This window comes from Prosopis cineraria, unplaced genomic scaffold (assembly GCF_029017545.1).
Source record: "Prosopis cineraria cultivar Desert tree isolate PC_DT_omini unplaced genomic scaffold, ASM2901754v1 PC2, whole genome shotgun sequence".
Classification (NCBI taxonomy): Eukaryota; Viridiplantae; Streptophyta; class Magnoliopsida; order Fabales; family Fabaceae; genus Prosopis; species Prosopis cineraria.
Window position 1 is genome coordinate 16607027 of NW_026555333.1, and position 13684 is coordinate 16620710.

The following is a 13684-nucleotide window of genomic DNA, read 5'->3' on the forward strand; positions in this document are numbered from 1 at the left end:
GAAACGAGTTCATAGAAATTCCCACAAACAATTTAGAGGAGAAAGGAAATACTATCATCCCAACCAGAAATTCCAACTGAAAGAGGGGAGAGAGAAACAAGGTGTCTCCACTTTCGCAACTGGATTTATCAAAAGTTTCTTAAGCCCATCCAGGATAGTCTTATTCATGTGGCAACACATGTTCCAAAAATGTACCTTCAGCTTTGGAAGGTTGAGCTTGGAAAGAGATGAGTGCCTTGGGATTCTTAGATCATTTTCTTGGTCAATTTCTCTTCCACAACTTAAAAACCGTCATGAAATAGTAGACTTTTGCTTGAAGAAGGCATGCCTAATTTCTGCACAGCATCAGGTTCCTCCAAATTGTTCAATGAAGAAATGATACCCGTGCCCTTTGTAGTTATTGATGAAGCAGCTCAACTCAAAGAGTGCGAGTCAACCATACCACTGCAACTTCCAGGTGTAAGACATGCTATTCTTATTGGTGATGAGAGACAACTTCCTGCAATGGTAAAGAGCAAGGTACTAGAGTTTTGTCATGATATCTTGTTAGAGGTTATGGTGAAATTTTTGTGGTTATTCACTTGACAACTTAAGATCTGGAATTCAAGTAGTCTGAATTTGATCCTTGATATCCCATTCTCTTTATTAAAATTTAAGTCCTAGTACAAGGTATGCTAGGTGGGGTTTTGCCCATTCTTCAAACTCAATGAGCTATTATAGGGTAGGGTCTGCTAGATATCATCGTAAAACTATTCATGAATCTCCATTAAATAGCTTCAGCTTTTGAATTGATTAGTTTTTGACATTTGTGTTTTTGTGTTGATGGAGGTCATGAAAGATCACTTTCTAATTAATATGTATGTATATGACATTCAAATTTCAGATCTCTGATGAAGCTGGATTTGGAAGAAGCATGTTTGAGAGGCTGGTATCGTTAGGATACGAGAAGCATCCCCTTAAAGTCCAGTTTAGAATGCATCCAGCTATAAGCTTGTTCCCCAACAGGGAATTCTATGAAGGGCTACTTGTGGATGGCATGAATGTCAAAGTCTCAAGCTATAGAAAATGTTTCCTTGAAGGAAGAATGTATGGCTCCTATTCTTTCATAAACATAGCCAAGGGCGAAGAGCAATCTGGTCTTGGACACAGCTTGAAGAACATGGCAGAAATTGCTGCTATATCAGAGATTATTAATGCCTTCAAAAAGGTTCCTTTCTTGCTAATGAACATTTTTGTTTGCGTGTGTCTCTAAGTTTACTCTATCTATTGACACTTAACAATTGGTTAGGCACTATCTACTTAGTAATCTGGTCAGTGTTTTTTCTACAACAGAGTTTCTCAGAAACAGAAGGAAAATCAGCATAGGAGTGATATCTCCATATAAAGCTCAAGTCTATGAAATCCAAGAGAAAGTTAAGCAGTGCAATTTGGTTTCAGATGATGACTTCTCGGTGAGTGTTCGTTCTGTTGATGGCTTTCAAGGCGGTGAAGAAGATATCATAATGATCTCCACTGTCAGGTCTAATAAGTCTGGAAGTGTGGGGTTTCTTTCTAATAGACAAAGAGCTAATGTGGCTCTTACTCGTGCTAGGTATGTTACATGTTAAAGACCCAAATACCACACACACACACACAGTCGTGAGATGAGAAATCTTTGATATGGCTTTATAAACATAATAGATCAAGTCATTCATAAATGCTTTGTTATTTAAATGAAAATCTCATCTACTCTAATCTTCCTCTTGTTATGCCTCTATTTTATCTGACATTGAAAATCCCTTGAATGAAGCAAAAAGCCAAGGGTGTAAAAGTCTAACTAATCATGAATTGGAGCTTTTTAGAGAAAATGAAAGTTAGAACCCAAACAAATTAAAAAAATGAATTGCAATTAGTGATTTAAAAATCTCAGTTTGCAACTGAGATTCTCATTTGCAACTATCAAAATTTATATTTATAAATTATCTTTCAGTAAGTTTTGTCAGAAACTTAATTGTCATTAAATTAATATTTTGGGATCTCACTTTCATTTTCCCCACTTCCTTTGTTTATCATGTTGATTCCAAGTTTGTAAGTATATAGGCTTGAGTTGATTCAAATCCTTTTTGTTTTTACGGCAGACATTGTCTCTGGATATTGGGGAATGCAGAAACTCTGAAACATAGCAGCTCTGTATGGACAAAGTTAGTGAATGATGCTAAGCAAAGACGGTGCTTCCATAATGCTGATGATGACCAGAACTTGGCTGGTGCCATTAGGAACGCCATACGTGAGCTTGAACTGGTTGATGAATCAAAGTCACCATTTAAGTCGCTCACTATTAGGGACAAGGCTGAGTCAGCTGCTACAAGGCCTAGGTAATTCTCATTGAATCAACTTTTCCCTAAACTCGCAAACATAAATTGCTCAACACATTATCCACACGAACAAAATGGATATGGAGATGATGTTATTGCTCGCTTGAAGAACTGACCAGTGTTTTTATAATTGATGATGACCAGAGGTTCTCTTGGTGGCAGCTCGAGGAAACCGAGGTGGTGAAGAAAGGAATTAAGGGAAATGATCATATTTGATGGTGCTTGGATTGCGTTGTGAGGTTGGATTGCTTCCGTTTGCTTCCAGGGTACATATAAAGCAAAGCAACATAGGTTTTATGAAATATCTTTTGAAACCTACTTGGCTAATCAGTTTTTAGCTTGTAGAAAGTATTTCTGGAACTTTTTGAAAGCTGAAAGTTGTTTGAATATTATTTTTGCACCAAATCCACATTCTGAAAACACATTGTAGAAGTTAAGAAAAGTGGATTTGTTAAATGTAACTTATAGTAGCTTTTGAAAAATACATTTGAGAGTCAGGCATTAATGGAAGAGTTATATATGTACCTAACTTTTAAATTGATTATGCTACCCCTAATTATACTTTTATCCCCAGCGTCTGTCTTTTTCTTCTGTCTTGTAATGTCAGGCTCTCTTCTCCTTGATCTCTCTCATAGCTGGAGAGAGTTTTTTATATGGCACATATGCTATGAGCAAACTAAGAATTATATACTATCGAATTTATATATGTTTTGCATAATATATCAAACTTTATATCTTTATTCTTTCTATTTAACATATCAAATTTTATATTATTTAAAATTTTTATCACATTTTTTAAACATTTTTCATATATTACATTCAAGATCACTTTTTTATTATATAATCCATCAGTTTTCAGTTACCAAACAAATTTTTAAAAAATATATTCAAATATAAATTTTATTACAATAAATGATTTTTGACCAATTAAAATACAAACCGCCACTTGATCTGTTCGGTTACCTTGCGTCAAATGATGAGACCAAAATTGGTTTTGGTCTATCTTCTTTTCCTGTGACGGTGTACTAAAAGCTCAATTATCAGGCACAAGACTGTTGCTCTAAAATTGAAGACCCGTCTCTAATCCTAGAAAACTAATTGATAAATCAGTAATCTCTGGGATGAACTTGAGAACTATACGATAGAACCTACGGGTAAAGTAAGTTAAAGCCATAATCGTTATTTTTCATCCACAAAAAAAGAAAAGAAAAGAAAAGAAACAATACAACTACATGAATTTAACCTCAATAAGACATTCGCAAACTAGAGTTCTTTCTCCATTAACATCTTCATGTTCAATCTATGCCTTCTTTTTGACATCTAACAGATTTTACACAGTACATGATAGAGCATGTAAACCATGTTCCGTTGCACACAGCCAACCATGTTTTGCGGTGGCTTTGATTTCAAGTCCTGCCATGATGAAATCTAACAGATTTTAAAAGTTACAGCGGTTATAATGCCGAGATGAACTTCTGAATTTTCGCTTGAGCTCGTTCCTTCTCTTCTGGCCCATCAAGGTCGCCAATATTGTCATGATATTCCTGAAAATGAGAAAGATTCCATTCCAATAAAGCTTGGAGACTATCATATCTTCTTTAAAAATACTCTATCAGAATTTAACACATTAGTTACCAAGTATTCCCAGTTCCTGGATATTACAATGGACAAGTAATAAACATAAATTAACAGGCTCATATTTTTTTCTAATGACAAAAAGTTTAGGTAAGTTGAGTCTTAAAACTCGTTAGGGCTAGGATATAACTCTAAGCTCAAAAAGTGCTTAAATAAATACTTACAGATTGTTTATTACCAAGATCCTCAAATCGATAACAGAAATAGGCTCATAATTTTAGTACAAGTTAAAATGAAGCACAACAATTTTCCTCAAAGGGGAACAAATTTACTGATCTCAAGGCTTAAGTTTTCTTTTTTTTTTTTTTTTTTTGGGTTGGGAGTAACTCCCTTTCCAAAATCATGAAATAAGTTGATATCACATGTATAGGTGAGGAATTTGGCAAATAGACTAACTTGGATTGAATGCTAGAGCATCACCCACGGATGGACCTACTTGGTGCATGGTGGAGGCATTTGACCCCACAAAAATTTTACTTATAATATTATGTTTATGATGCATATTTATTGCTGCTAATATTCAGTAATATTACTGTTAATGGCCCTATGAACCACAATATAAGTCATTATTAACTAATTTATGCTTTTCAAAAAAAGTTGGTTAAAATCTTGATTTCTCAAAAATTCCACATCTTTCCAATAGTTCTCTTAAGTGTAATAAATATAACATTTGAGTTATTCAAAACATCCTCATTAATTAGTTGGTAATGTAAGGGTATAATTGAAAAAAATATATCCATTACACCTACCCAATGCCCTATATTTTACACCAAGCAAAACTTTTAGAAAACGAATTATATTGTAGATTGGAGGAAGTATATGTATATCTATTGTGCCCACAGCCTATGTTTTATATACTATTTTACATATTCTAAACTGCCATAGATATACAAAGCAAGGATCTAAAACATTATTTCAAGAAGAAAAACAAATTCTTATACCTGAAGTATATCCTTTACATCATTTTTACCCAGCCTGTTCTGTTTGAGTAGGAGTTCAATTCTCGCTCTCATTTGTGGATGTCTGCACAAAAAGCATATATTTAGAACAAGTCATAAGTAACTCCAAATATCAAGGGTCTCAAAATTAAGGGACGGAATACATTTTATGCCCCAAACTGAGGCCTGTCTACAGCTGTGTCACAGGAACCTTCAAATACATTATATCCCCCCTCTCTTCTTTTAAAAGAAAAAAAAATGTCCTGAAAATATCAACTCTCAGTCTCTTACAATTCGAGTGCTTTTTCCCCCCAAACACCCTCTTAAATTTGACGCACCAAAGTAGCAACTAGGTTGTCAAATGCGTTTTTTCATAAAATTATTGTACGCATATATGGATGGAAATACTTACTCAGAGCACCAAAGATGACCAAGAATGACAGCGATTAACTGCAAGATCACATGAAAAAAGTCAACACAAAAAAGTTACAGTAAATTTGATAGCTACATATCTGCAGATTGCGTTATTACACGAGTCATTGGTATAGATACAGATTTTCCTAAAAAGCAATTCGAACTGAAAAGAAACAGATGCCTTAACATGTATTTTTGTAAACAATAATAAATTATAGATTTCTTGAACTACAACGAACAAATTAGAACTTGCCTGCTAATTTCTATATAACCATAAAGGGACATAATTCTGCTTCTTTGGGTAAGAGTAAATTTACTAAGGAACATCACTTTTCAAATTTTCCAAGATAAAGTCCTCCAACAACAATAACGGGTTACAATTTGTTCCCTCGCAAGTATTGGCCCAAACAAAATGCACTGACATTAACTGTGAAGCCAGATGATTAATCATACTGAAAATTCTAACCTGAAGGGTATAAAGTCCAGATTCTAATTTACGGTTGTATTTCTCATCTTCATCCATCTGCAAAATATAGGAAGGAATATTATATTTTGGGTAAAACTTAATTTGATAGGGCAAGCATGAACCAAGTAACTATGTACACTACCTCAAAGTCATCAAGTTGAACCTGTTCCAATCGTTCAGTTTCTGCTTTAACTCTATCAGAATATCTGAAGAGATACCAAGAGCTCTTATGTTAAGCTTCTTTACTATGAAACTTCAAACAAATCATTGAAATTAAATAAGCATAAACTGCACAAAGAGAAGAGGTGAGTTGACCTACCTCATGAACAGTTCCATTAGCCTGTCTATCTTCTCACATTCATTTTCCACAAATTTACTTAATAATCTCTCTCTCCTAGAACCTCTTAAAATTCCACCTGGAAGAATACAAAGGCCATTGAAATTCTTCCCACATAAGTTAATTAAATGATTTTAAGTAGTGGTAAAGATATAAGAACTATACACAATGTTACAAATCAAAGAAAACATAACGTTTCTAGAACTTTTATTGGCAAAAGTTACAGGGACAGTTAGTTTTTTTGGTGTGGTATCAAAGGCTTCAGCACCAAATGGCTACTATTTCAATCCTTGCCAGTCCCATTTTCTCAATCAAGGCATATTTCAATGTGGGATAACGGACACTTGTGCTCTATCAATGCCTAAAGCCAAAACAGAAAACAAATGGTCGTGAAGTGTGTGCTATAGCTTGATCCTCTCCGAATAGCTGTCTTTAGCAATAGTTGCCTCCTTCACAACTAACTTTTTTTTTTTTAATAAAAGACAAATAACTATATTGCAGTGACAATTTAAAAAAAAAATAGATACAGAATTTCCATGTCATAGAATGGCAAACTTTGAGGCATCCAGCAAAATTGAAAGAAAATAACTGCTTAAAGATCATAAATTAAAAATCAAGCGTAAAAAATGTACCATGCTTATATAAGTGTGAATAAAATTTTTGAGGGGAACAAAATCCTGTTTGATCATGGCCAAAGGTATACACTACAGTACCCAGTCAGATGTAGGAATCTCTGTATATGCAGTGCAACAACAAGCAATTTCATCTTGGTGGACTATAGAATAAAAAAATAATATGAAGACAAGTTCACAAATCACAATGCCATCCCCACTCACGAAGTTCCAACTAATGCATCCTAGTCAAAACTTAAATTCAACTTCACTTGCCTGCTTACCAAATAATGAGGCAATCAATGACACAATACGCTCCTCCAATTCCTCTTGGTAGCGTTCTTTCTTATTCTTCTTGCTGATGGGAATCTATGTAGTACAACACACAACTGGTCAGTGTGGATCAAACTGTAAAATCCCTACGATATCTCACATTCAAACTTCACAGTGAAAATATTTGGAGAGAGGACAACAAATGAAGCTTGAAAAAACTTAATAATTGACCTTTATTTTTGGTAGATATAGATTGAGAATTTGGCTTTGCACTATTATGAACTTAAAAATGATTGTCCAAACATCATGAGTGCCAATATTCAATGGAAGTCCCATATGCGTAGCGGACAAGAAAAAAGGTATTTTTACGCAAAGATCTTGACTCCAGATAGAATACAAATGCGATTCTTTTATTTTCGTCACTCAAATAGAGTTTTATTTTATTGTTACATGAAGATGAAGGCAGACATGGCAAACTTAACACCATCAATTTATTAAAACAGCAGCTTGCTGTTGTCAGTGATTCCGTCATAAAAGCTTATTTCAAATCATAATGAACTTAAAAAGACATTTGTAGCATGTGAATACTTTGTACTAGATATTTTTTGAGTTAATGATAATACATAATCAGAAAATTTATAGCATATAACTACCAAAAATAATCTAAGCACACCAAAGTAAGGTTGCATCACTTGCCTTACCCATAAAAGCTGCAAAGGCTGTCTTCAGGCCTAAAACATCCACAAACCGTTCACAGGCAGGAGGATACTTGGTCATCGCAAAATCAAGTGCTCTTATAGCTGAACCATAAGCCAATTTCTTTTGTTTCATAATAATTATCATCAATTCGACTCCTTCAGCCTTCACAAATCTTTCCTTGTTCTCTAAGGGCATCAATAAACAGCACAGACAGTCAAAAAGATTCTCCACCATCTCTGCCTCATCCGAACTCTTGGGGTCCTTAGACTTGTACATAGCTACAGCCTGAAGCACCACATCTACTCCATTCATCTGCCCTAACTTTTTCTGATTCACGGTGCTGTTCTGCAACAAAATGGCCAATATCTCCGATGCATACTGCTTATTACTATCGAATTCCCTCACTTTAATCTTCCCCAACAACCATTTCAATAACTTGGTTTTCTCACAAACCAATTCTGCCACTGCAGGCTTCACCTCAATCAAATTCTCTATCGTTGCTAGCGTATTATAAACTGCATCCATCTCATCTGGGTCAGAATCCGACAACCGATGCAAATTTTGAACCAGCAACTCAAGCACACTATTTTCAACCAAGGTGTCGACTAAAACCCTCGCGGGTTCGTCGTTATCTTCGAGCACATCTTCATCGGTCAAGTCCTGAAGCAATTGGACAACGTCTATAGCAATGTCAGTGTTGTCGTGGTTCAACAAATCTACAATGGATGGCATGACGTTAAGATTGACAAGGTCAGGGTACAGCTCTGGAGCTCCTGCGAGGACCTTGAGCTTCTGAAGCTCTTCATGGAGCTCAATCTCTGAATCGGCAAATCGATCGGGTTGGTTCGGGTATTTGAGGCGAGCTTCGATGTTGTCCTTCAGGCGGCGTTCGAAGGAGAGGACGTGTTTCTTGAGGACTTTGATGTCAACCACTTCGACGGAGTTCTGGGATTTCTCAACGGCTTCGAGCAGCGAGAGGTCGATGCCGTTGGTGTTGTTGTTATCGTTGAAGCCATTGGAAGAGGCTGTTGCAGGCGGCGGCGAGGATGGTGAAATGATGTCATCAAACTTGCGTTTGGAGGCGTGGTTTCGCGCATTTGCGACTTCCATCGTCGCCGGACTAAGCTGGGATGAACCCTACCGGCCACTCAGCTCCTCTCTCTTGTTTGGAGAAGAAACTTCGCGATTTCTGGTTAGACGATTAGACAACATAAAAAGAAAACCCCGTTCCGCCATACCCCAAAAAACGTTATATATAAAATACGAAATTTACCATAATTCCCATTTATTTATCAATAAACAATAAAATTAATATTTTAACTCGACTACTCTCCAATTAGAGGGGAGGGAAAGAATTTTATGCCCTTACTCTTATTTGGTTTAGAAAATTGAAGATAAGAGTAGAGAAAATCTTTTAAAACCTTCAAATTGGGGAGATTGATGAGAGGGGTAAAATTTTACATACTCTAATCAATATATTAGTTGTGATAAGTTTAAAAAATATTGATATATTTTTTAACATCTCAACACTAATAAAATGAAAATAAAATTATTCTTATATAATTATTTTTTTTCCTTTCTTTCCTAAATCAAATAAAGTAATATCAAATCCCTCGTCTCTCATCCCCTCCCCTCAAACCAAGCATACTTATAATTTAATTGTTTCTTTATTAAATATATATATATATTTTTAACAATATATTTTCTCTTTCCAATATTCAATAAAAGTCACATGAAAATTTATAATAAAAATTTAATGAGATAACTTATAAATAAGATAAAAGAATCTTATCTTTCTACCCTACAATTAGGACTTTAATTGTTATAAGTGCAAATGAAAGTAAATATAAGTTATATCATCAATCAATAGCATCTTCAAGTAGTGAAATTTTTATCTACAAATATTAGTTATCAAAGGTTCACCCCTCATCATCATTATCATATGATTTTATTCCTATTTCTATCTTTTATTTATGGGGCTTTAGCATATTTAGCCAATATTATGTGGCTAAATAAAACTAATAACCCACCTTTTCCTAAATTAAGAGAATGGTCGTTTGCTAATTTCCTTATGTACCAAAAGATGAAATAACCCTTAAACACCACAATACCTTAATTGCCTTTCTCAAACCAAAGACTTAGAGACTTGGCGATGAACGCAAAGGCAAGGCAAACCGAAGCTCTGCATTCATCCGGGAAAACATACAAACGTGAGGCGAGGCAAGGCAGACTTGCTGCTATAAATTCAGGGTGAAAAATCACAAATGCTGCCAGGGTGGGGAACACTTGCTGCTACAGATTCAGGGTGGGGAAGTTCGGCCACACTGTGTTACTCTAGCCAGAGTTCAAGTGAGGATTTTATAGATATTTTGTCAATGGCACCAAAGAGGAAAAATCGTCTTACTTCACCAGGTATTTTTGCAGAATCATTGATATAAGGCTATATATCAGTTGCTTAGACATTTTGATTTGTTTGTTATTAAGAGCTAAAAACACCCTACCCTATATCAAAGCTTTTGGCTGTAACATATGCAATACCTTATATATCAAATTATTACTTATTTGAAGACTTAGTACATGTAATATTTCACAGGAAGATTGCAAAGCAGCATGTGCGTAGAATAGTCAAGAAAGAATTTTTCATCTATTTCTTTAAGATACATCATATTTCTATTTTCATCTTCAAAGAAGCAATGAGTTTTTATTAAACTAATGAAATAGTTCATCTCAGATGTTTGAATATAGAATAATGATACCTAATCTTTTATGGACTTTATAAAATCATTTGCTACTTGATGCTTGGAAGATTTCTCCTGGCCAATGACATGGCTTCCTCAACATTTTTCATACACAATTTCCATCACATCAAGATATGAAGTTGTATCGTCCACAAGTATTTTCAAGTATAAACCATCCACATACTGGTTGTTCAAATCCCATTTTTCATTATAAAAAATGATGAGATTAAGCATCTATATATCTGCAAGATGACATGATGTTGGTAAATTATCATTGATATGCTTTATTAATGAGATACTATAGTATATCAATGATATACTAACGTTAATGAGAAATACGAAAACACCATACTCCTTTGCCTAAATCAAATTAAACTAGGTTTGAAAAAAATTACAAACGCCTTAGCTAATCATAGAAAATCAAATAACTGAAATAAAAAAATAAAAATCATGAACAATGAGAAAATAATATGTTTTCTATTTGAAATTCAAGCAAATTACATGATCAATGACAACAAAATAATAGATTGGGAACAGATGATTTACTAATTCAGTGAAGATATTACTAGGTATATGAAGATGATGAAAATTCGATTATAAATAAGACTTTTCAACCTCTAGATAAGAGAATACAAGACAACTTTTATTCGATAATGCAGTTTCCTCTTTAATATGATGATAATGTTTGGGAAAAATAGAGAAGATAAACAGAGAGAGGAAAGCACTATATAATAAGAAATATTCTGCAATTTGTGATGAAGATGGTGAAGAAAATAGCCGTACAGATGGAGAAATAAAATCAAGGGAAATCAAATAAAAATAAAATCAGTTATATTCTATTTTAATAAAAATAGCTGTATAAATTTGAGGATAAAGAAGTAAAGACAGTTCTAATTTATTTTTGAATGGGCCATATTCTAATATATTCAAAAACTTCTTTCATAATTTATGGGAGTTGTATTTTTTTAGGCCATTGAGCCAAATTTCTCTTTGTTTATCTACTTTACAAAACATATGTTTGATATTGGTTTTATCAAGACTTAATGATGATTACATTTTCTATTCAGTATAAAAAAAATTTCTGATAGGAATTTAAGACCAACATTACACAAGAAAAAAGCTACAACAAGAAACAAAATCTCCATAAAAAGTCAAAATACAAATCATAAGCTCTTCATCTAATATGGTAAGGTTATAGTTTTGAAAATTGAAATTTCATTACTTAGCAAATAATATTTGGATTCCGTAAGCAAATTAAGTATACACACTCAATAAATGCCTAGTGGCACCATAACAATATTTTATTTTGAATTTTTGAAAAAAAATGTCTTGATAATTTTCAATTATCAATAAAATCTAACAAATATAAGTAAAATGCTCATTGATGAGTGTACTTAAGACAATCACCGAATCTACATCTTGCAAAATATAATAATTGGAATATATTATATTTAACATTGTACCATTAAAAATATTACAATCTAACCATTTTTGTTATTACAGAAATCATAAAGGCATTAAAATTAAATGTAAAATCCATCTTGCATAAAAAACAAGTTGCAAGGACAAAAAGAATATGCATTAGCAATGAAATTAGAACAATTAGCCCTTCATTTTCTTCTAGCAAGGATTATTTATAATGTATACATCTATAGTAGTGTAATTTAATATAAAATTTCAAATAATTAAATCCTATAAACATTAAGCAAAACTAATGACTTAAATTTTAGATGAATCAAATGAGGATGAAAGATCTGGGGATGAAATGGAGAATGATGCACAAAAAGGTGTATATTGTATCTTCAACTTATCTAAGATTGTTATTACACTTAAACAATCCACACTACTTCATTGATCCAGTTATATTGGCTCCAACCATTGAGATTGTTGAGAGGATAAATAATTATGTATGCTTCATTCTACTTGGAGAAGTTGTTGAATACTTAAAGTTCGGATTCATTTGTAAAACAAGTCAAGGTTCAGATACTTTCCATGATGCATACAACATTGAATTTCTAAATACCATTAACATGTTAGGTTTACCACCACATAATTTGACACTAAAGGTAGTGGTCTCTGTAATGCTGATCAGAAACATTGGCCAAGCTTTGGTACTTTGCAATGTCACTAGGTTCAGGATAATGTTATATGGCAAAAATTTCATCAAGGCTAAGACATTAAATTAAATGGTTTCAATCATGTTCTAATTCTTCAAATAGTATAAATTTATCATAATAAAAAAATTCCATTTATTATGATAGTAGTGGGTAGGATTTTCTTAATGTCTTTACCATAGCATGTCCAAACCAATCTCTGAGGACCTTATAATTCTTGTAATGTTGTCATTTTATATTGAACAAACATATTATCTTGATAAGTGACTTAAATTTCCTTGATGCTATATTTAGATACATATGGATTTGGATTTGACCATAATAGATTTGGCTAAAATTTAAATTTAAATTCTACCTCAATTTCTTTGTAATTAAGAATTCTTTCTAAACCCCTATTATTTCAAATTTTAACTCAATCTCTTTTGTAATTTGATCAAAATCCATAAAAGCTTGATCGACTCACCAATAGTAATTGGACCGAACTGCCAAAGTTGATAGAAACAAGCTGCCATCATTGATCAAGACTAGATAGTCAACTTTCACCGGGACTAAACTGATGGCGATGACGAAGATCAGGCAACCAACTTTCTCTGAGATCAAATCAACGGCGATGATGGAGACAGGCTAGTTGAATTCCTCTAGGACAAGATCGATGACGACGATTAGGACTGATAAGCCGACTTATACCAGGACCGATGGGGATTGGACGGCCAACTTCTACTAAGACAGAATTGATGGTGATAATGGGGATCGAATGGCTGACTTCCACCAAGACTAGACCAATGGCAATGACGGGGACTTGACCGATGGGCAACGACAAGGATTAAACAACCATCTTCTATAGGGACCAAACCGACAACGACCACTAGGACCGGATGATCGACTTCTACTGAGACCGGACTGACAACAATAATGAGGACCAAATAGCTGACTTCCATTAAGACTTAACCCAATGGAAGTCAGTCATTGGATCCTCGTTATCTCTATCTATCTGGTCCTGGTGGAAGTCGAACGTTGGGTCCTCGTAATCACCATCGATCTAGTCCCAGTGAAAGTCGTTCATCTAGTCCTTGTCATCACTATCAATCTAGCCCCACTAAAGGGT

At 34.0% G+C, this 13684-nt stretch overlaps 1 protein-coding gene and 1 pseudogene across 1 annotated transcript; one reads left to right on the top strand and one right to left on the bottom strand.

Annotated features, from left to right (window-relative positions):
* Positions 1–2903, top strand: part of LOC129302573 (probable helicase MAGATAMA 3) — a 5157-nt pseudogene extending 2254 nt beyond the window's left edge.
* A 706-nt stretch (positions 2904–3609) lies between these two features.
* Positions 3610–8946, bottom strand: LOC129303683 (uncharacterized). The gene is made up of 8 exons (XM_054943157.1): positions 7725–8946; positions 7040–7124; positions 6127–6223; positions 5950–6013; positions 5808–5864; positions 5340–5377; positions 4931–5012; positions 3610–3898 (listed from the first exon to the last, which is right to left on the bottom strand). Exons 1-8 carry the CDS (start codon positions 8835–8837, stop codon positions 3809–3811), a joined length of 1626 nt encoding a protein of 541 aa, XP_054799132.1. The 5' UTR covers positions 8838–8946; the 3' UTR covers positions 3610–3808.
* Between the last annotated feature and the right edge of the window lie 4738 nt (positions 8947–13684).